The sequence below is a fragment of the Coregonus lavaretus genome, assembly GCF_964263955.1.
Source record: "Coregonus lavaretus genome assembly, chromosome: 6".
NCBI lineage: Eukaryota > Metazoa > Chordata > Actinopteri > Salmoniformes > Salmonidae > Coregonus > Coregonus lavaretus.
In genome coordinates this window covers 37,180,958-37,205,734 of record NC_139993.1, presented here as the reverse complement: position 1 = coordinate 37,205,734, position 24,777 = coordinate 37,180,958, and the positions used below count along the sequence as shown (strand labels likewise).

The 24,777-nt window shown below is 44.5% G+C and overlaps 1 protein-coding gene across 1 annotated transcript; it reads right to left on the bottom strand.

Moving 5' to 3' along the window:
- Window positions 1-290: 290 nt before the first annotated feature.
- On the bottom strand, window positions 291-24,211 carry LOC311130202 (SH2 domain-containing adapter protein D-like; the record flags this gene model as incomplete). Its single annotated transcript, XM_084162899.1, has 6 exons — window positions 291-477; window positions 4,855-4,974; window positions 6,212-6,383; window positions 17,843-18,067; window positions 21,322-21,472; window positions 23,876-24,211. The coding sequence occupies 6 exons, from the start codon at window positions 24,209-24,211 to the stop codon at window positions 291-293; spliced, it is 1,191 nt and encodes a 396-aa protein (XP_084019025.1).
- Window positions 24,212-24,777: the final 566 nt, after the last annotated feature.

Genomic DNA, 24,777 nt, shown 5'->3' with positions numbered 1-24,777 from the left:
AGTCCAGATAGCATCCCAAGTAGGCTACAGAGAGAAGGCTCCGGTACAGTCCAGGTATTGCGTTTCATATGAATCTGTTCCCAAATCAGAGAGATTTGACACAATAGAAACGAGGTCTGTGAAGGTACTGTACTGACAAGCCAGCGGATGCTGAATCCTCAACAAAATAGTCCAGTCCAACGAGAGCACAGATGGCCTGATTGGGTAAACACCTTTAATATTCAAGTCAATCTAAAGTCAATGTCCAATCACAATGTGACCCAGGATTCCAGGAACATAGTCCCAGCCAATCAGAGGGTCTGTACGAGCACAGGGAAGAGTAGAGACAGGTGTTCGGCTCTTCTGATTGGTAGCTTGTGTGTGGTGTAGAAGTGGATGACCTCTGGGATGGTGTTGAATGGCAGGCTGTTCTGCCCCAGGACGTACTTCCCATCCTTACTCTGGCTGAACTTTATGTGCATGAAGCCTTGGCAGCTCCTGAGAGAGAAGACCGAAGGGCAGAGCAGGGAACAGTCACGGACCACATAATGACACACTGGGTGACATATACAGCCGACTTATTTATGGCATTTTATGAGGTATTTCTTACCAAGATTTAACAACATATCATGATTTAGGACTAGAAAGGAGAGAGGGAAGGGGGGAGTGATACAGTATAAATGAGTGATGTAATGGCATGTGAGAGACAAAGATGATGAGCGAGAGACGGAGAGGAAGCAAGCGATACAGAACTAGCAGTAGAGCAGCGCTGCACCTCTCCTTTAAGAGCTAGCTGCCATCATGATGCATGTCTAATTATCGAAGCAGAGGGAAAGACAAATGGCTCTAATTGGTCATCATTAGTTTGCTAAATCAACATTGAAGACTAGGGAAATCTGTTGTTCTACACAACGCAATAACAACAAACAGAACCAGCATCGCTACATTGCAAATTTACTATGGCTTATTTTTTGTGTTCTTTGGAGCACATCAACTATCAGTATTGAAAGGTACACTGCATGACCAAAAGTATGTGGACACCTGCTCATCGAACATCTCATTCCAAAATCATGAGCATTAATATTGAGTTGGTCCCCCCTTTGCTGCTATAACAGCCTCCACTCTTCTGGGAAGGCTTTCTGCTAGATGTTGGAACATTGCTGTGGAGACTTGCTTCCATTCAGCCACAAGAGCATTAGTGAGGTCGGGCACTGATGTTGGGCGATTAGGCCTGGCTCGCAGTCAGCATTCCAATTCATCCCAAAGTTGTTCGATGGGGTTGAGCTCAGGGCTCTGTAAAGGCCAGTCAAGTTCTTCCAAACCAATCTCGACAAATCATTTCTGTATGGACCTCGCTTTGTGCACAGGGTCATTGTCATGCTGAAACAGGAAAAGTCCTTCCCCAAACTGTTGCCACAAAGTTGGAAGCACAGAATCGTCTAGAATGTCATTGTATGCTGTAGCGTTAAGATTTCCCTTCACTGAAACTAAGGAGCCTAGCCTGAACCATGAAAAACATCCCCAGACCATTATTCCTCCTCCACCAAACTTTACAGTTGGCACTATGAATTCGGGCAGGTAGCATTCTCCTAGCATCCTCCAAACCCAGATTCGTCCATCGGACTGCCAGATGGTGAAGCGTGATTTACCACTCCAGAGAACGCGTTTCCACTGCTCCTGAGTCCAATGACGGTGAGCTTTACACCACTCCAGCCGACGCTTGGCATTGCGCATGGTGATCTTAGGCTTGTGTGCGGCTGCTCGGCCATGGAAACCCATTTCATGAAGCTCCGGACAAACAGTTATTGTGCTGACATTGCTTCCAGCGGCAGTTTGGAACTCGGTAGTAAGCGTTGCAACTGAGGAAAGACAAGTTTTACGCGCTACAGCACTCGGCAGTCCCGTTTTGTGAGCTTGTGTGGCCTACCACTTCGCGGCTGAGCCGTTGTTGCTCCTAGACGTTTCCACTTCACAATAACAGCACTTACAGTTGACTGGGCAGTTCTAGCAGGGCAGAAATTGTACGATTTGACTTGTTGGAAAGGTGGCATCCTATGACAGTACTACGTTGAAAGTCACTGAGCTCTTCAGTAAGGCCATTCTACTGCCAATTTTTGTCTATGGAGATTGCATGGCTGTGTGCTCGATTTTATACACCTGTCAGCAACGGGTGTGGCTGAACTAGCCAAATCCAGTCATTTGAATGGGTGTCCCCATACTTTTGTATATATAGTGTATGTTTCATATTAAACCACAGGTCCATGACAAGCTGTTAGAGTAAAATCTCTCTTGAAGAGACATGGTTTGTCTGTGTATTTGCCTCATCCATATTCATATTGGTGTGATGCTGGGCTGTGTGTGAGAATCTGTTTCCATGCCGACTCACTCTCTACTGGTTCTCTATCGCTTTGATTCCATCTCCAACTACCTCTGGCATGTCTCCCTCACACCCATTCAGAGACACAAAGCGCCCGCCAGTCTAAAGATCAAACCTCTGCTTCTCTCAGACCCCTGGCCTTCCTATTGTGAGACGAGGGCCACATACTGTAACTTTGTCACTTCACACAATGCCAGCCTGTCTATGTGAGCTGTTAACAGCGGAGGGTGTGTGTGTGTGTCTGTGTGTGTGTTTGAGTGACAATGTATCTGTGTGGCTGAAAATGAGAACCTCTAATGTAGTGTGTGCTCTCGCTCACTCACGCGCGCCTTTGTGTGGCCTCACAGAAGGTGATTCATATTCATTAGTGATTGGAAAGCGGCTGATGTGAAAGCTGGAGTGTGCTCTATCTGCCTCATTACCACTCAGAGAGAGAAGAGGTGCTGGGGGAGAGAGGGGGAATGAGAGTGAGGGAGGAGAAAAAAGGGGGAGAGTGATGGAGAAGGGGCTTTATGGATCAAGCTAGTAATTAGAGAAAAGAGATTTGACCATATAAGCACTATTACGCGGCATGAAGGACTATTGAGAGGAGGAGAACAGGTTGAGGGAGGAGGAGAGAGAAAGGGGAGGAGGGGAAGAGAGAGATGGAGGCCTACAGTGGGGAAAAAAAGTATTTAGTCAGCCACCAATTGTGCAAGTTCTCCCACTTAAAAAGATGAGAGAGGCCTGTAATTTTCATCATAGGTACACGTCAACTATGACAGACAAAATTAGAAAAAAAAATCCAGAAAATCACATTGTAGGATTTATTATTAATTTATTTGCAAATTATGGTGGAAAATAAGTATTTGGTCACCTACAAACAAGCAAGATTTCTGGCTCTCACAGACCTGTAACTTCTTCTTTAAGAGGCTCCTCTGTCCTCCACTCGTTACCTGTATTAATGGCACCTGTTTGAACTTGTTATCAGTATAAAAGACACCTGTCCACAACCTCAAACAGTCACACTCCAAACTCCACTATGGCCAAGACCAAAGAGCTGTCAAAGGACACCAGAAACAAAATTGTAGACCTGCACCAGGCTGGGAAGACTGAATCTGCAATAGGTAAGCAGCTTGGTTTGAAGAAATCAACTGTGGGAGCAATTATTAGGAAATGGAAGACATACAAGACCACTGATAATCTCCCTCGATCTGGGGCTCCACGCAAGATCTCACCTGTGGGGTCAAAATGATCACAAGAACGGTGAGCAAAAATCCCAGAACCACACGGGGGGACCTAGTGAATGACCTGCAGAGAGCTGGGACCAAAGTAACAAAGCCTACCATCAGTAACACACTACGCCACCAGGGACTCAAATCCTGCAGTGCCAGACGTGTCCCCATGCTTAAGCCAGTACATGTCCAGGCCCGTCTGAAGTTTGCTAGAGTGCATTTGGATGATCCAGAAGAGAATTGGGAGAATGTCATATGGTCAGATGAAACCAAAATAGAACTTTTTGGTAAAAACTCAACTCGTCGTGTTTGGAGGACAAAGAATGCTGAGTTGCATCCAAAGAACACCATACCTACTGTGAAGCATGGGGGTGGAAACGTCATGCTTTGGGGCTGTTTTTCTGCAAAGGGACCAGGACGACTGATCCGTGTAAAGGAAAGAATGAATGGGGCCATGTATCGTGAGATTTTGAGTGAAAACCTCCTTCCATCAGCAAGGGCATTGAAGATTAAACGTGGCTGGGTTTTTCAGCATGACAATGATCCCAAACACACCACCCAGGCAACGAAGGAGTGGCTTCGTAAGAATCATTTCAAGGTCCTGGAGTGGCCTAGCCAGTCTCCAGATCTCAACCCCATAGAAAATCTTTGGAGGGAGTTGAACGTCTGTGAAAACCTTGTGAAGACTTACAGAAAACGTTTCACCTGTGTCATTGCCAACAAAGGGTATATAACAAAGTATTGAGAAACTTTTGTTATTGACCAAATACTTATTTTCCACCATAATTTGCAAATAAATTCATTAAAAATCCTACAATGTGATTTTCTGGATTTTTTTTTCTCATTTCGTCTGTCATAGTTGACGTGTACCTATGATGAAAATTACAGGCCTCTCTCATCTTTTTAAGTGGGAGAACTTGCACAATTGGTGGCTGACTAAAAACTTTTTTCCCCCACTGTACATACAGTGAGATAGAAGATCAGTAGTGAAGGTGACTGCAAGTATACCGTACACAGCAAAAACACTATCAAGTCAAGAGTAGTTAATCGGAGGATGATTCAATAAATATTCTAACCTACTGTACTTATTGGAGTATTTGACTCATATCAGTCTGTATTTAAGTGCATAAGCAATGATTTGATGTTGCTGTTTAAATGTAAATGGTGTGATTATATTTAGCTTCATACCGTAGTGAGAGGGAGTAGTCTATGGTGTGATTATGTTGAGCTTCATACCGTAGTGAGAGGGAGTGGTAAATTGTGTGAATATGTTGAGCTTCATACCGTAGTGAGAGGGAGTAGTCGTTGCGGCCGGTCTGGCTGTTCCTCACCAGGTAGCTACACTCCTTACACAGGGTCAACAGAGACTCTGCCTCTGACCGCGACAGCGCCCCGTGGTACCACCTGACAGATACACAACACAGAGACATGAATGGAGGGAAGGAAAAAGATCTGGGGCCTCATTTATCAAAAGGTGTATACGCACAAAAAAAGAGTCTAAACCTTGAGTGTGCCACTTTTCCCGCAAAGGTTGATATTTATCAAATTTGAACTTGACAGGAAAGTGTGCATATCTACACGCAAATCTCAGACCATGTGTACGCACAACTTCCAGTGGTTGAAGAATTGTATTTCAAGCAAACATTGTTCTTTTGACGCACAGAATTTTAAATGTATTGATGGCTAATAAAAACATTAAAATGTAGGCTAATGATAAAACAGATGTATTTGCCGTTGGTAAGGAGATCGCATAGCAGCATGTAGTCTAATGTGTTTCTTTGAGTATTATAATATGGGCCTAAATCATATTTTCAGACATGACTGGTTTATTCCACGCTACACAACAAATATTAGGCTCATTCACGAGCCCACAAATACAATATGGCTCTGATTTATGAATTTTAAAAGGCGGATATGTTGCGTGCGACAGTTTAATAAATCCCAATAAGTTGTGGCGCACGCAAATCCTAGAATCTCCACGTATGCCAGAATTCTGTAAGAAATGTACGCACGGTTGATAAATGAGGCCCCTGGAGTACTGTGCAATGTCAAATATGAACAGTAAATTAAGGGATTTTATTTTTATTGTGGCATACAGTACACAGGTGTGATAATAAAGTGATGTGCAAATATTTTATTGTCACTATTGTTAGAATGTGTTGCTGTATATGAAAATGTGTCATGTGATGTGTTATAACCATGTTTATTCTCACTTTAAACATTGGCTCCTTTCGTCAGTGTTTACTAACTGTGGCAGATGGCACAGGGGTCGGACTGAGACCAGACCACACTCACTCAAACCCAGAAATGAGTAGGGCTCTCTAGTAGATCCCATAACAACCCTTAAGAGACCACCTGGGAGAGTAATGACACAGAGGAATGGACTACCCACTCACTTCATGTACATGGCCTTGTGTACAAATATATGATTGATTAGTAGAGTTGTTAATTCATATTCTGTATATAGAAACATACATTATTGTAATGATATACATATATAAAACAAAACCACCATATTTTACATTCTACTGTCGTGCATTCAGTATTACTGTGTAGACAAAGCAATAAAACCCAACCCTAACAAGAGATTGCAAAGTAAACAATAAAATGTAATTACAAAAGAAGAGAGTACAGTACGTACACTTGCTTCTCCAGGGGCAGGGTGGGATCTACTCTCTCCCCCATCATGTTGTGGGGGTCAGAGCAGGGCATCCGGAACTTCATGCCCCCTCCTGCCAGGGGACTGGACCTGGGTGGACGCAGGCGCTCTGTGGGGGACGAGGACCGTTCCCACTCAGCACCATCAAACTGCACTGTACACAGAGAGAGAGGGGGAGGAGAAATATAAAAATAGAGGGGGAGGGGAGGAAAAAAAGAAAGAGTGAGTCAGAGTATTTCTGCTGAAGGTGTACACAGAGGAGAGGAGAGCTGGTAGCACATCTGACTGGGTGCAACATCATCATCATCCAATGGCTGGCTGGGACTAGGAGCTGCTCCAGGACAGATCTGCAGGGTGAGCTAATGCAAGGAGGCATGAGAGGACCACATAGCACAGGGGGCTTCTGGGTAGTGGCGGGAGCGAGCCCTGAGGGGCTGCAGTGCTGTGTAGATGGAGAGAGGCAGTGCTGTGTGGCGACTGGCGAAAGCTCATCATGACCCAATGTTGTGTTATGATACCTATTGCTGTGTGCTACCCCCAGTGTCTGTCTTACCAGACCCATTACTATGTGTTACAGATCAGGGCTTCAATAGCCTATGTGTTGCCAAACCTAATGTTGGGTTGTTAGGTTACTTGACCCATTGATGTATGTTAACATCGTACAAAAAGCAGGCAGGGCAGATGCAGTACACAGGGGGTTCAGGCTGTTGGGTCCTAGGGGGTCAGGGAACAGGTTGGGGGAGCTCTCTGAGGGGGGCGGGAGCTCCTCCTCCAGCTGCTGCCCCATTGGAGGGGGCCAGGGTAGCTCAGCCAGCTCTGAGATCTCTAAGGGAGCCAGGCGCAGAGGAGAGACAGAGAAAAGGAGAAAGAAGAATCGATGGAGATGGGTGTGAGAGTGGATAGGAAGATACTGTAGTATAGAGAATGTGAAAGTCTTGGTGAAAATAGGAGGGGAAGTATAATGAATACGGAGCTGGATGGAATATGGAGGAGAGGTGTAAGAATTCTGACAGGAGAAAGAGTGAAGGTCGCCAAGTAGATGCTGTGTGTCAGATTGACAATGAGGTGGACTGTGTGTCAAGGATGGTGAGGACAGGGTGCACAATGAGGTGGACTGTGTGTCAAGGACGGTGAGGACAGGGTGCACAATGAGGTGGACTGTGTGTCAAGGATGGTGAATACAGGGTGCACAATGAGGTGGACTGTGTGTCAAAGACGGTGAGGACAGGGTGCACAATGAGGCAAAACAGCTCATTACAATCCGTGGCAAGCAACCACGTAACACATTACTGCAGCCTCAATGGCACACACACACACACAGAGAGAGAGAGAGAAAGTGCAACAACTGTTCTACACACCACACACAGTGAAACAGGATTACTAAACAAATGAAGGAAGGCTGACATCTTGATGATCTGACAAAACCAAAGACCCCTGGGTGTGTGACATCAAAGGGCAGCTGAACAGGGCATTAGGAGAGAGACCCCAGTGGTGCTGTACATACATCCCTCACTCTCATCCCTCCCTCTCTCTCACTGGTTAATTATTGAGCAGGGAAACACACTCCGCCACTTTCTCTGGCTCTCTGTGAATTATTGACGCATGGTGCAGTACAATAGCCCCATCTGGAGAGCCCTCCCAGCCCTGCAGAAGCCATCATTAAAGTGTGACCGGCTCTGAGAGAACAAAAGTGAGTGAGGGTTAGAATGAAAGGAAGGAGGGAATGAACTCGTTGAAGAGAATCGTACTTTAGAAATTGTGTGGCTATTTTTTGAAAAGGGGATTGTAGTTAGAGTTAAGCTTTGCTTGTCACAGTTAAATGGGAAAATTCCAACAGAAATCCTGCCCTGCTTAGGGGGAGTTACAGACAGTATGCAATACCAAGGACATACAGTACAGTACCACCATGTACTTAGAAACCAGTTGCACTAGCAGTGCGTGTGTGTGTGTGTGTGTATTCTGTTCATATTTTATGATTCCATAGTTGCTGCTATTTGTAGCACACAAGTGCCCAGTATAAATGTTTGAACGTCTGGGAGGCTGTTTGATCCATCTGTGTTCCAGTGCGACCTCCTTCTGCCTGCAGTGTAACATTAACCCTGAATGGCCCCTTTGTAATCCCCTCATGACATCACATTTACCTCCTCCTACACATGTCAGCACTAGTCACCGTGACAAAGGGCATGACGTGACCCTTTGCTGGCCGGGTGCACGCATGCGCACACACGCGCACACGCACGGAGCTGTCACTCAAACACAAATGGGAACCTGTGGATCTATCACACAGGCTGGGGAGGCCATTTGCCCGAAGGTCTTTCTTGTGATATATAGACATTCTGACAACATAATGTTCTGAGAGAGAGAGAGAGACACATCACAGCTGCAAGATTTGTGACCTGTTGCCACAAGAAAAGGGCAACCAGTGAAGAACAAACACCATTGTAAATACAACCCATATTTATGTTTATTTATTTTCCCATTTGTACTTTAACTATTTGCACATTGTTACAACACTGTATATATACATAATATGACATTTGAAATGTCTTTATTCTTTTGAAACTTCTGAGTGTAATGTTTACTGTTAATATTTATTGTTTATTTCACTTTTGTTTACTATCTACTTCACTTGCTTTGGCAATGTTAACACACTTTCCCATGCCAATAAAGCCCTTAAATTGAATTGAGAGAGAGAGAGAGAGAGAGAGAGAGAGAGAGAGAGAGAGAGAGAGAGAGAGAGAGAGAGAGAGAGAGAGAGAGAGAGAGAGAGAGAGAGAGAGAGAGAGAAAAAGCGAGAGAGAGAGTGAGAGAGTGAGAAAGAGAGAAAGAGAGAAAGAGAGAGAGAGAGAGAGAGAGAGAGAGAGAGAGAGAGAAAAAGCGAGAGAGAGAGAGAGAGAGAGAGAGAGTGAGAAAGAGAGAGAGAGAGAGAGAGAGAGAGAGAGAGAGAGAGAGAGAGAGAGAGAGAGAGAGAGAGAGAGAGAGAGAGAGAGAGAGAGAGAGAGAGAGTGAGAAAGAGAGAAAGAGAGAAAGAGAGAGAGAGAGAGAGAGAGAGAGAGAGGACTAGTAGGCAGATTTATATTTCAGAACAGCAGAATATTCAATCATATATTTGAAAACCTGTACAGACCACTCAGCAGACACAAAAGACAACCTCACAGTGAAGTGGGTCCACTGATGTGGTTGGTAACAGGTGAAATCATAGTGCTCATTCCATATGCCAACAATTAGCTGGAATTCGAGTGGATTGAACCAAGAAAAAGGCATTTCAGTATAAAACACACGTTTTCAATCCATTTTACTCTATCATTCTGGAAGACAATGGCACTACAACCTCAAAGCTCATAATCTGAGTAAATATAAAAAGTCATTTTATTTCCCATAATCAAAATAAATATCCTGGAATCAAGCGACAGGAGCATTGGATAAATCCTGCTGTATCTCTTCATTAAACACAATTAGGAAGTCATCTGCTTTGTAACAAGCCCAGCTCCCCATGTTCTCTCTGCTCACAAAGGCTTTCTGCCGGGCGCAACTTCTCTCTACTAATGACAGATAATTAACACCCCTAGCCAGTGTGAAACACACATGGATTTTTACAAGCCATGAATTCACACTAAGGCATATAAAAGATGAATATGGCATGGCATTTGAAATGGACAGAACTGCAACAAATGTGTGCCCTTTTCTTATTCATCTCAACCCAAAGGCTTTCTACTATTCCTCCCTTTCCTCTTTCTCTTCTTGGCCTCCATTTTTCTAGGATTGTATATTCTGTTCCACTCTCGCCACCTCCCTCTCTCCACCTCATTCTTCCACTAAGTGGGGCATTATCTCTCCCTTCACTACTTCTCTCCCCCCTCCCCTCTTTCCATCTCGCTCTGCCACCCATCCAGCTCACTTGAGGGAACGAGTCTGGATGGCAGAGGACATGTCTTTTCATTAACGTCAGTAACACTTCACATGGAGCAAGGGAGCGAGAGAAAGAGAGTGTGCGAGGGATGGATGGGAGAAGGTCTTCACCACACATCCTGTAAATTGATGGAGAAGCCAGTCGGGACCCCCAGGGCCTGCTTAGAGTGAGCTAACAGACCAGGGACACACCGGCCATGGTGACGGAAATCTCATGATTGCTGCTTCACACGCACGCGCACGCACGCACGCACGCACGCACGCACACACACACATACACACACAAAGGTGTCTTTGTAGACTTTCCAGACACCTGTCTACAGTACATTCACACCTTGAAAACCAATCCAACACTCCGTATCCGCAAAATATTGTGTGAAATATCTTTAAATTATATTTAGCTGTATCTTACTTGTGGAGGGATATCGGATATCAGAGATCAGATGCTAACAGCACATAGATCAAAGATGCTGTGTACCTAACACCACTCATCTACTCATTAGACAGGGCATTCTGTGTGGAGTAATGAGTGTCCATTTCATTAGCTCACTAACTGGTGTTGCATGGCTGCAGGTCTATCTATGCCACCCTCAATGTTGAATGTTGAAACATTCACAGGAATTAATGATGGTTGTAATAGGGGGGAGCTAGGTGCTAGTGACAGATTTGTAGTGTACTAATTAAAACCTACTGGACTGAGGCCTGTCTCTCTGCCAGCTGCAGGCTCTCTCACACTGCTGGTGTTAAGTAGTTGACTACCAACTCACACCTAGACACTGATCTCAACCACCTGAGCTAGACTGGACTCCACAGTGAATACTGTACATTCCACTGGCAAGAGGATATGCACAGCATTTAACTTCCTGATTATCATAATTGTGCATGCAATAATATGCAACTATCCAAAAAGCCCCCTCTAAATGTGATTTTATTTTATTAATGAGCATCCTGTTCCCACTCCTGACCAATGTTCCCTCTAAGTTGCGCGTTCGCAGGCGCGCAGCTCCCCGGGACTGCCGCGCAGAGTAAATATCAGCCTGTGCAGAGAAACACGAGAACTTTCTAGAGTTTTCCCCCTTAATTAACACTATTAACCTTTCCCTTTACTGTGGGAATTGTGATCGATTCAATGCAATACTAGCCACTTTCAATGCAACATACCAAAACAAAACGAACTATGCAAGAGATTTTTTTGTAGGCAGAATGCATCGGAGTAGAATTCTATTGCATTGACACGCATGACTAAGCCCACACTCTACACATAGCTGCAGTAGGCCTATATGCAAATAGACCATTGCCATATATGGATCTGTGCTATTCCCTTTGAACTACATTTACATTGACATTTTAGTCATTTAGCAGACGCTCTTATCCAGAGCGACTTACAGTTAGTGAGTGCATAAATTTTTTCATACTCGACTGTGTTTACAGCATGAGCGGTCATGAGTAGATGCACTTGTTTTGTCCCCCGAGTGGCGCAGTGGTCTAAGGCACTGTATTGCAGTGCTAGCTGTGCCACTAGAGATCCTGGTTCGTATCCAGGCTCTGTCGTAGCCGGCCGTGACCGGGAGACCCATGGGGCGGCGCACAATTGGCCCAGCGTCGTCCAGGATAGGGGAGGGAATGGCCGGCAGGGATGTAGCTCAGTTGGTTGAGCATGGCGTTTGCAACGCCAGGGTTGTGGGTTCAATTCCCACGGGGGCCAGTAAAAAAAATATATATTAAAAAATAAAAAATAAATAAAAAGAATGACTCACTAACTGTAAGTCGCTCTGGATAAGAGCGTCTGCTAAATGACTAAAATGTAAATGTAAATCAAAGCGAGAGCTGGATGTAGCCAAGTGTGCATATTTGTTCATATCCATTGCTATTTAGTGAGTTATTAGCCCAGTTATAGATAATTTGTAGTCAGCAATGGGGGAGTGATTGCTTCCTATAAGACCATAAAACATGTACATTTCTAGACATCTTTGAAAAGTGAGTCTGGTAAAGAGCTTTTTTTTGTCTTAAAGTGGCAGTGTTGTATTTTGAGAGGGTAGCATACTTTGTCTAATTCTCTGTAAAAATGGTATGGGAATAATAATGCATTTTATTTTGTAAAGTGGTTTCTTGCATCAAACAACAACATTTTCAGTCACCTTGTCTGAAGGACAAGTGGATAAACAGGTTAATGTCAGGCCCTGCATGTTCTTTTCAAAAGTCTAATGGAATGTACGCCTACATTGAACACCACACATTGGCTGCTACTGTAGGCTGAATGATAGAACAGCTATTTCCATGTTAAAATGTTATGGGATTAATTTTCTCCATTGTTTTCGATGGTAGGCCACTCTGGTAGGCCTACATTATGATCAAAAAGCCACAGTAGCCTACTTGACCACTGTCTTAAACTGAAACTTAAAGCGGGTACAGCCTCAGTGTTCACAGTAAACGCGCGCTGGAAGTTGCACAGCAGATCTGAAATTTGCTCAGTGCCTAATAAAATTAAAGGGAACATTTCTCCTGACTTTGGTGACTGGTGATAATCAGGTCTACTGACAGCAGTGTATGTGTTCATGCGTGCGTGCGGTGATGAGGTGAGAGCTGAGGCACTGCTGGCAGATTGTGGGTTATCAGGCTGTGTTCCACCTCGCCAGGGAGGGAGAACAGCAGGGACAGTCCTGTTACCACTGGGGGAGGGGAGGCCACAGTGAAGTAGAGGGTGTCAGCTCCACGCGTGACTGATTGCTCCCTGCCACAATGGATTCGACTCCCCCATCCTCAACCTCACCCTCACCTCACCCCCTCCCTGCTCCTCCACAGCCAATGTCATTAATTATCTTCTGTCCCCTTCCTTTGGAGTCGCTGGGGCTCCACAAACATCCACAGCTCACATCAAATCTGACATAACCTTGGACGTCCCCCCTCTCTCTCTCCCTCCCTCTCTACAGCTCTTCAACTACCCCTCAGTGCTGCCACACCAACCCTGCCTAGTAACGCCCGACATCTGACTGGGATTATGGATAAAATGTGAAAATGGAAAATACTATAGTGTTTCTGTTTTTCACTCCAACCCCCCAATCTGTTCACACAGGCCGGGGCGCTGGCAGCTGACTGACTGCAGGTAGAAAAACAGGTGCCATAAAATCATGAGTGAAGGTTTTTTCCCATCTGGTACCGTTGGGGTTGTAATAGATCCTGTCCACGAGATCTGGGTTTTAGCCCTTAAATCTTCTGAGAGGATCGCTCACCCAATGGAAGTAATCCTCTCCGTCAACGCTACGTTGTCTATTTAATGCCTGCGAGGTAACGTGATTTGAACATGTTCTGTGTGTTTGTGTCTGTGTGTCTGTCTGTGTGTCGTGTGCTGCTGTAGCGGTTCTGCTGACCACCTGCTTATTAGCACTGGACCAGTCATGCACACGTGAGCATGTAATTAACTGAGAAGAGAGGGGGAGGAGAAGGAGGAGCGTGAAAGCAAGCGTGTTGATTTATTCTCCTGTCACCTTGACCTCCTGACTGAGATGCAGCTCAATTAAGTAGGCTTGCCCTGCCGTATCGTAACTGATCTACTGCCCACCGCCAGTCTGTCAATCTCACACACAAACACCCACACCTCCAACACGCATACCAGAAACGGAGACAGGGCCTCACAATATAAAAACCCCTCATATTGTTAAGATGTACACTGAGTATTCCAAACATTAGGAACCCTTTTTGCCCTCAGAACAGCCTCAATTCATGGACTCTACAAGGTGTTGAAAGCATTCCAGAAGGATGCTGGCCCATGTTGACTCCAAAGCTTCCCACCGTTGTTTCAAGTTGGCTGGATGTCCTTTGGGTGGTGGACCATTCTTGATACACACTGGAAACTGTTGAGCGTGAAAACCCCCCGCATCAATGCAGTTCTTGACACCTACTACCACACCTTCTACCATACCCCATTTCAAAAGGCACTTAAGTATTTTGTCTTGCCCATTCACTCTCTGAGCATACATACACAATCCATGTCTCAATTGTCTCGAGGCTTAAAAATCCTTCTTTAACACACCCCTAGAGTTGATTTCCGAAGCCTCGCGGAAATTAAATTAGCATAATTTAAAAAAAATCCCATAGAAATCAGTCAGTTTTAGCTAGAGATATCTGGTTGTTGTTTTTTGCATTGGATGCATCTCAATCCACTGCATCCACCGATGCCGCACTTCCGCATCTGCGGTGAAAGGTGACAGAGATAGAGCGGTGTTTGTCAGATCATGAAACGTCCCGAAAATCCGTCTTCTCACAAAATCATCTGTAGCGTCCAAACAGTTTATGACCCCCTCTATGGAAATATGAGACGCTCACGAACACGATGGTGTTCTCTGTTTTTCTCTACGAACCCCACAAGCATCTTGTGACTCGTCTGAAGTCGGTACAGCCGATCTGCCAACTTCTGTCTGTACCGTCTGAACAGTTTGGCTACACACTAATATGACCCCTCTGTGGAAAAGTGAGACTCTCACGAACACGTCAGTTGTTTTGCTCTAGGATGCCCACAGGCCTCACAAGACTCGTCTGAAGGTCCCCCAGTACCAGTTGAAAAAATGAATGGAAGTACAGTGCATTCAGAAAGTATTCAGACCCGTTCTATTTTTCCACATGTTGTTACATTACAGCCTTATTCTAAAATTGATTAAATTATTTTTTTCCCCTCATCAATCTACACACAATACCCCATAATGACAAAGCGAAAACAGGTTCCTATAAATGTTTGCAAATGTATTACAAATAAAGTATTCAGACCTTTAATACTTTATTACATAAGTATTCAGACCCTTTGCTATGAGACTCAAAATTGAGTTCAAGTGCATCCTGTTTCCATTGATCATCCTTGAGATGTTTCTACAACTTGATTGGAGTCCACCTGTGGTAAATTCAATTGATTGGACATTATTTGGAAAGGCACACACCTGTCTATATAAGGTCCCACAGTTGACAGTGCATGTCAGAGCAAAAACCAAGCCATGAGGTCGAAGGAATTGTCCGTAGAGCTCCGAGACAGGATTGTGTCGAGGCACATATCTGGGGAAGGGTACTAAAAAAAAAATCTGCATCATTGAAGGTCCCCAAGAACACAGTAGCCTCCATCATTCTTAAATGGAAGACATTTGGAACCACATAGATTCTTCCTTGAGCTGGCCGTCCGGCCAAACTGAGCAATTGTGGAAGAAGGGTCTTGGTCAAGGAGGTGACCAAGAACCTGATTGTCACTCTGAAAGAGCTCCAGAGTTCCTCTGTGGAGATGGGAGAACCTTCCAGAAGGACAACCATCTCTGCAGCACTCCACCAATCAGGCCTTTATGGTACAGTGGCCAGACGGAAGCCACTCCTCAGTAAAAGGCACATGACAGCCCGCTTGGAGTTAGCAAAAAAGGCACCTAAAGGACTCAGACCATGAGAAACAAGATTCTCTGGTCTGATGAAACCAAGATTGAACACTTTGGCCTGAATGCCAAGGGTCACGTCTGCAGGAAACCTGGCACCATCCCTACGGTAAAGCATGGTGGTGGCAGCATCATGCTGTGGGTATGTTTTTCAGCGGCAGGGACTGGGAGACTAGTCAGGATCGAGGGAAAGATGAACGGAGCAAAGTACAGAGAGATCCTTGATGAAAACCTGCTCCAGAGCACTCAGGACCTCAGACTGTGGCGAAGGTTCACCTTCCAACAGGACAACGACCCTAAGCACACAGCCAAGACAACGCAGGAGTGGCTTCGGGACAAGTCTCTGAATATCCTTGAGTGGCCCAGCCAGAGCCCGGGCTCGAACCCGATCGAACATCTCTGGAGAGACCTGAAAATAGCTGTGCAGCGACGCTCCCCATCCAACCTGACAGAGCTTGAGAGGATCTGCAGAGAAGAATGGGAGAAACTCCCCAAATACAGGTGTGCCAAGCTTGTAGCGTCATACCCAAGAAGAATCGAGGCTGTAATTGCTGCCAAAGGTGCTTCAACAAAGTACTGAGTAAAGGGTCTGAATACTTATGTAAAAGTGATATTTCAGATTTTTTTTTAAATGTCTAGAAACCTGTTTTTGCTTTGTCATTATGTGGTGTTGTGGGTAGATTGATGAGGGGAAAAAGGAATTTAATCAATTTGAGAAAAAGGCTGTAACATAACAAAATGTGGAAAAATTAAAGGGGTCTGAATACTTTCCGAATGCACTGTATATATGGAGACTGTTTAGTGCCAAAAATAAGGAGTTAAATACAAACCTCCCGAGTGGCGCAGTGGTCTAAGGCACTGCATTGCAGTGCTAGCTGTGCCACTAGAGATCCTGGTTCGAATCCAGGCTCTGTCGTAGCCGGCCGCGACGGGGAGACCCATGGGGCGGGAATGGCCGGCAAGGATGTAGCTCAGTTGGTAGAGCATGGCGTTTGCAACGCCAGGGTTGTGGTTCAATTCCAACGGGGGGCCAGTATGAAAAATAAATTTAAAAAATAATGTATGCACTCTGGATAAGAGCGTCTGCTAAAATGACTAAAATCTAAAAAAACAAAATAAAATAAATGTTTCCTTATCTCTCAGATATAGGACAGACACCTCAGAACAAACTTCCTTTAGATTTTTTTGGGGGGGACTATCTGTTGTTCCATATAGTGAATCTGTTATTCAATGCGTTTATATGGGCTAATAGCAGGAAGGCCAAATTATATTTTCATCAATATTTTTTAAATATTTTTTTGGATACTTCAAGGGGTCTTAAAATTCAAAATCAAATAGCTAAATGATCCTTGGTATGACCTTCTTAAAACAATTCCATATAGCTTAGTAGAACCCACCCCCCGGCTTAGACAGGGCTTAGACTGTAGATGGTTTAAACCGGTCTCCTCCCCTTCATCTACACTGATTGAAGTGGATTTAACAAGTGACATCAATAAGGGATCATAGCTTTCACCTGGAATCACCTGGTCAGTCTATATCATGGAAAAAGCAGGTGTTCTTAATGTTTTGTATACTCAGTGTATGTGTGTCGGATACAGATAGAAAATTCATTAACACACACAGCACAAAGTCACACTTATCATCCAGTCTCGTGTTCAATTGGCAAGTAGTCATGAATGTGATCATTCAATGTGTGTGTGCAATGGACTGAGAGTGTGAAAGTGGTCATTCAAAGTGTGTGTTTAGTACGGTGAGAGTAAAAAGTGAAAGATTGGTCATTGAGTGTGAAAGGGTGGTTGTGAGTGTTAGGGGTGAGTAATCGAGTACTCGAACGGACGTCAAAACTGTCTTTAACCAGAGATCCAATTTTGTGCTTTGTGGCTTGTCCTGGGAATTAAATTTTTTTTTGTCTTGAAGACAATGTCAATTTGCTTTGACTCTAGTGTTCCATTTGTACATGTGCATTTAAGGGGCACAAAAAAACACGGCAAGCATCACTCAATTACGTTCCAACCGCTCCCTCTACACACGCATGCTGAGTTCGCACACAAGCTCCCGTTAAGCCTACAGAAATAAATGCCTATAAAAAACGGAGGAACGGTGGGCATAAAAAAATGCCTCTTGTTGTGCACTGTTGGCATATAGAAAAATGTGCTTTTTTTTTTTTTACAGTGCAGGCCTTGCCCTTGTGTTATAAAAATAGAACTCGAACAGTCGAAACCTAATGAGTGTAATAGTGACAGTGTGAGATAGCTACTCAGGTTGCTGAGGATGAGACTGAGGTCAGTCAGTAGGTCAGTACCTGCGAAGGCTTTAGAGATGTTCTCTTTTTTCCACTCCCAGGGCTGGTCGTACTCGTCTGCTGGCCGCTCGTCATCCTGCGGCAGCCGGCTCTCCCTGCCCTCCTCCAGGGGGTCTCCGTACCCCAACCCCACCCCTAGCGGCCGCCCCCGCTCATCCTCATAGGGGGTGTCATAGAGCTGCACCTCACCTCGTGTCCGACCCACCCCGGGACCGCGCTGCAACTCTGTTAGAGAGAACACAAACATTTGACTAATTTCAATGAATAGCGTGCGACTATTCCATTTGTTTTTCAAAGAGAGAACACACACGCACACATCATTTCAAAGTCAGACTCTGGCATGAAGGATTTATGAACTAGCAGTTAATAATTTAGAAGAAAATACAGAAACAGAAAACAAACTGTAATTTTGGTTAGAAAACACAAGATTCCTACAACAGGAGGTCAATTGCATCTGTCACAGCAAATTATATAAAATGCCTGTTGAGCAAAAACAACATGAGTTGAATTTGAGGGTGGGAAACAAATTATGTTTGCACAGCTTGCTGACGGCCCAACGCATCATATGGAGAGGCTTAACTAAGCTCTGGGTTAGACCCGGAGTTGTAAAAGCAGAAGAACAGCCCTTCTCTTCACAGTTACAGCAGCAATCTAGTTACTGAATCTCACAACAGCCAGTCTCATTAGCATTTTCATCAGGTTTCTCAGCATGGAGCATGTTATATAAAACAATTTCCCAACACCTCCAACCTTCAGAGAGTTACGTGTGACTTTTAGCTGAGAAGCCATAGATTATTTAAATAACAAAACGCCTGAAGACAGACTTCTGAAACAACTACCGTATCTCATTGATGTGTGAAGCTCAAGGCTTAAAAAACCAGGCAATATTGGGTGTAAGGAAAGTGGAAGGATCTTTTGTCTCCACCATCAGCCTGTCTATGGAGGTGCAGTGATGTGAGAGGGAAAGAGTGCTGGAGCTTAATGGGAGGGTTGGCTGGTGAAAAGCAGAACAGGCTAACTTTAACCTTCAGACTAAACACTGCTATTGGGCGCCCCTGCCGTATCCATGGCGACAGAGGGGGCCCTGCGGACAGACCCTGAGGTGGGAGGAGGAGGAGAAGGTGAGGAAGGGAGGGGAGGGCTGGTTGGTGTTAAATCATTGAGATAGAGGCAGGCTCGGTATTGTGGCATGCTGCTGTACCTGTGCAGGGAGCATGGAGTGTCGGGGAGCAGAGAGGAGATGGAGGAGATTAGGGGAGGGAGATGAAAATAGGCAGGGTGGGAATGAGAAATGGATGGGAACATGAAGGGAGAGAGAATTCAAAGAACGTATCTTGAAGGGAATCAGGAATCTATTACGGTATGCAAATGTATGACAGACCAGCGGGTGAAAGACAGTCGAAACTGAGTTCTGCCTTTATTCTCCCCAACTAAACTTTCAAAAACGTGACAGAACCACATTTAAGATACCTTGGGGACGACATCTGCCAAAAACACACAATAAAATAAAATAAAATACGGGTCTCTGAAAAAAACAGAACACCTAAAAGCAAAAAAGCCATTTAAGGTCAGTTGATAATCTGTCTCTAGGGGGGATAATAGCTGTTCTACTTGAGAATCAGAGCGATATTCAGTGTCACACCTGGCTTTCCCTGTTCCACCATGTTTTTTAATGAGCGCCAACTGACATACAGTTGAAGTCGGAAGTTTACATACACTTAGGTTGGAGTCATTAAAACTCGTTTTTCAACCACTCCACAAATGTCTTGTTAACAAACTATAGTTTTGGCAAGTTGGTCTACTTTGTGCATGACACATATCGACATAACCTGAAAGGCCGCTCAGCAAGGAAGAAGCCAATACTCCAAAACCGCCATAAAAAAGCCAGACTACGGTTTGCAACAGCACATGGGGACAAATATCATACTTTTTGGAGAAATGTCCTCTGGTCTGATGAAACAAAAATAGAACTGTTTGGCCATAATGACCATCGTTATGTTTGGAGGAAAAAGGGGGTGGCTTGCAAGCCAAAGAACACCATCCCAACCGTGAAGCACGGGGGTGGCAGCATCATGCTGTGGAGGTGCTTTGCTGCAGGAGGGACTGGTGCACTTCACAAAATAGTTGGCATTGTGAGGAAGGAAAATTATGTGGATATATCGAAGCAACATCTCAAGATATCAGTCAGGAAGTTAAAGCTTGGTCGCAAATGGGTCTTCCAAATGGACAATGACCCCAAGCATACTTCCAAAGTTGTGGCAAAATGGCTTAAGGACAACAAAGTCAAGGTATTGGAGTGGCCATCACAAAGCCCTGACCTCAATCCTATAGAAAATGTGTAGGCAGAATTGAAAAAGCATGTGCGAGCAAGTAGGCCTACAAACCTCAGTTACACCAGCTCAGTTACACCAGCTCTGTCAGGAGGAATGGGCCAAAATTCACCCAACTTATTGTGGGAAGTTTGTGGAAGGCTACCCGAAACGTTTGACCCAAGTTAAACAATGTAAAGGCAATGCTACCAAATACTAATTGAGTGTATGTAAACTTCTCACCCACTGGAAATGTGATGAAAGGAATAAAAGCTGAAATAAATAATGCCCTCTACTATTATTCTGACATTTCACATTCTTCAAATAAAGTGGTGATCCTAACTGACCTAAGACAATGAATTTTTCCTAGGTTTAAATGTCAGGAATTGTGAAAAACTGAGTTTAAATGTATTCGGCTAAGGTGTATGTAAACTTCCGACTTCAACTGTACCACAGCAACTCAGTCCTGGGTTGACTGGCTCACTGGCTTAGGCTCCATTGTGTATTTAACAAGCTTAAAGACTAAGAGACCCTTTGTCCTAACCCTGTGACTATGAACTGCTTCTGACCTGAATGAAGCCAGCAAAGACAACAGTCAAACACACTCACACACACTGACTCTCAGACGGATTGAAAAGCTACCCAGACTCCTGAGAGCAGCTAGGGGAGAATCCATCCCCCACTCTAGTGATAGAGACGTTTCACTACATGGGTCTGACAGACAGTGGTTTGGGAAAGTTAGTTGTTACTACAGAAAGGCAAAATGAGAAACGATAGATCTGAACCAAGGGATGGAGGATGAGCGCGAGGGAAAGGGCATAGTAGGATAGAGACATTTGTAAGGTTGTGAGTCAGACTGAGGACAATCTGACTGGGGAAAAGTCTCGCTCCCGCAATGGAGGGTGAAGTGGCCTCGTCGGCAGATCTGTTTGTACTCTAGGCTCTAGCCAACTCTCCTATCTAAGGCATGATAACCAAAGTCAGAGGAGTTGGCTAAACCACAAACAGATCTGGTAACAGGCTAAAAGACAGCGAGAGATATATGAACAAAAATGCCATAAACAGAGAATATATTCCTTCAGTTGTAATTAGCCTACCTTTCCTGTGACAAATTGGGACAATGAGAAATACTTGATTCATCCAAAAACCAAAGCCTACTAACAGACTCACCTGTGATGACGCGTTGGGCCTCGTAAGGCTCCATGTAGCCGTTGTTCTCGCAGGGCACAGGTCCCAGATCAGGCTCTGGACGGGGGTTTGGGTGAACATCAAACGGATCAGAGTAATCTGTATCTCCTACTGCTGGGGCTGACGGAACCACCTGGGGTATAACAGACACAGTACATTACAATGTATCACTCATACAGTGCATTCAGAAAGTATTCAGACCCCTTGACTTTTTCCAAATGTTGTTACGTTACAGCCTTATTCTAAAATTGATTAAATAAATTGTTTTCCTCATCAATCTGCACACAATACCCCATAATGACAAAGCCAAAACAGGTTTTTAGAAATACCTTATTTACATAAGTATTCAGACCCTTTGCTATGAGACTCAAAATTGAGCTCAGGTGCATCCTGTTACCATTTATCATCCTTGAGATGTTTCTACAACTTGATTGGAGTCCACCTGTGGTAAATTCAATTGATTGGACATGATTTGGAAAAGGCACACACCTGTCTATATAAGGTCCCACAGTTGACAGTGCATGTCAGAGCAAAAACCAAGCCATGAGGTCGAAGGAATTGTCCGTAAAGCTCAGAGACAGGATTGTGTCGAGGCACAGATCTGGGGAAGGGTACAAAAAAAATTCTGCAGCGTTTAAGGTCCCCAAGAACACAGTGGCCTCCATCATTCTTAAATGGAAGAAGTTCGGAAACACCAAGACTCTTCCTAGAGCTGGCTGCCCAGCCAAACTGAGCAATCTGGGCAGAAGGGCCTTGGTCAGGGAGGTGACCAAGAACCCGATGATCACTCTGAAAGAGCTCCAGAGTTCCTCTGTGGAGATAGGAGAACCTTCCAGAAAGACCACCATTGATGCAGCACTCCACCAATCAGGCATTTATGGTAGAGTGGCCAGACAGAAGCCACTCCTCAGTAAAAGGCACATGACAGCCCGCTTGGAGTTTGCCAAAAGGCACCTAAAGACTCTCAGAACATGAGAAACAAGATTCTCTGGTCTGATGAAACCAAGATTGCACTCAGGACCTCAGACTGTGGCGAAGGTTCACCTTCCAGCAGGACAACGACCCTAAGCACACAGCCAATACAATGCAGGAGTGGCTTCAGGACATGTCTCTTAATGTCCTTGAGTGGCCCAGCCAGAGCTCGGACTTGAACCCGATCGAACATCTCTGGAGAGACCTGAAAATAGCTGTGCAGTGACGCTCCCCATCCAACCTGCCAGAGCTTGAGAGGATCTGCAGAGAAGAATGGGAGAAACTCCCCAAATACAGGTGCGCCAAGCTTGTAGCGTCATACCCAAGAAGAATCGAGGCTGTAATTGCTGCCAAAGCTGCTCCAACAAAGTACTGATTAAAGGGTCTGAATACTTATGTAAATGTAATATTTCCGTTTTTTTATATAAATGTGCAAACATGTCTAAAAACCTGTTTTTGCTTTGTCATTATGGGTTATTGTATGTAGATTGATAAGGGGGAAAAAATCGATTTAATCCATTTCCACACAAAGTGTGGAAAAAGTCAAGCGGTCTGAACACTTTCCGAATGCACTGTACATATACACAAACAGCACAAACCGTCATTCTGTTACCAAACTTTGCATCTGCACTGTTCTTCAAGTAACTGTGTTTTTGTAAAAATTTCTGCGGAAATTGTTAAAAGTAGTCCTTGTAGATAGAGTTGCGTGGTTTGTTTAACTTTGCAATCATTGGTTTTGTTTGACATACATTTTTAAGTGAAAAAGCTGCGTTTTGGCATCATTGTTACTGTGGAATTGCTCTTATCGAACACCCAGGACTGAAATTGCAATGTTATTGAGGGGATGGATGTTCTCACACACCAGAATTCCACACTGAGACATTAATGAGCGCAGCCAGAGCAAGCATACAGAGAGTCTGTATCGACTCTACCTTCCCTTTGACCTTCAATGCACTTTAGGAGCTGTGCACTTGTGGCGTTTCAAATTTTAAAAAATAGATGGATTTGAATGCAGCTGTGAGAAGGCTATCCCTCAATCCACTCATTACCTTAGTGATGATGTGTGAGCTGATTTGTTAACTGAATCAATGTGCATTCCATGCCTCTATAGGCAGACACTCTCTTACTCTCTTTCTCTCCGTCTCTCGCTCTATGAAATTCTGAGCATCCCTGACCCTTGCAGCTGTGACTGTGTGTTCTCCTGCCAACACATACTGTACTCATCCAGGGTGGGTCTATGCAGCCTGTATGTCTTTCCTCACCATGTGTTCACATGGGGATCTCTCTCTGCTTGCTAAACCAAACACCATTTATTATTTATGTCTGGACATAAATTCAGGGGACTGTGACACCCCACTCAATGAGCCATCCAGCCCATCAATTCCTTCCAATGAGCCATCCAGGCCAGCCAATTTATCGGCCACTTCAAACATGGCGTGATGTATTGAAACATTGCATACTTCTGACTCACATTACCAGTCACTTGCTTATGGGCTTAATCAATAAGCAGAGAGGTCTTTGTAATGGTAATGAATGTTAATGTAAAAAACAGAAAATGACTCACAGGCTCTTTTTCTTCTAGGGAGACGGCACTCAGTAAGATCTTAGTTCGCCCCAGGTCCTGTGAGTCCACTTTGATGAGGCGATGTTTGGGAGATACAACCTTCATATCCACACTGCCGGACTTCAGAGGAGAACCAAAGGCAGGGTAGGAGGAGTCCGAGGACACAGAGTCGTTTCTGGCCCGGTTCTCAGAGTCCTCGTATGGGTCCTCAAAGTCTAGGTTCTTCTGAGCCCGATAGGCTTTCAGTATCTCACTCTCTGTGTAGTCTGGTTTGGGTGGCTGAGGAGGCATCCTCCTGCTCCCAAAACTGAGATAGTCTTTGAGCCACTTTGCCATTTTACCTCTGCTCCCTCAGGCACTTGATTGGTTGAAAGACAGGCTGCTGTAAAGGGAAAATACTATGATTCTGGTTAAACTACTTGCTTGCCCTTGAGTGACCTGATTCTAGACCTCAGACAAAATAGACAACATACAGTGGATTGGATTAACATTGTGTATCCTGTTCTGAAGTTAAGTAAAACACTAACATCACTTCATAATGTAGGACTACAAGGATAGCCTTAAATCCTACAATAATCTTCTCTGTGTGCACGTGGACACTTCTCCCACTGGTCCAGGGGCCACTGTGCAACAGACAGCAAAAAAATAAGAAAGAAATCAACCCTAGTCTAGAAGACAACTGGACTTTATTTACTACTAATGTCGGCTCAGAGAAACAATAAAGCAGTCTTTATAGCAGACTTTGCCAGAGAACAGCAATTAAATTGTAAGCCCAGGTAATAAAGTCTGATTTAATTAACTGATACTGAATCCACTACTAACAACTGCAAGTCATGGATAAGAAAAAGGAAAACCGTTTTTTCCTGACCTGTGTCAAACTTGCTTCAAAACAGAAGGCAATC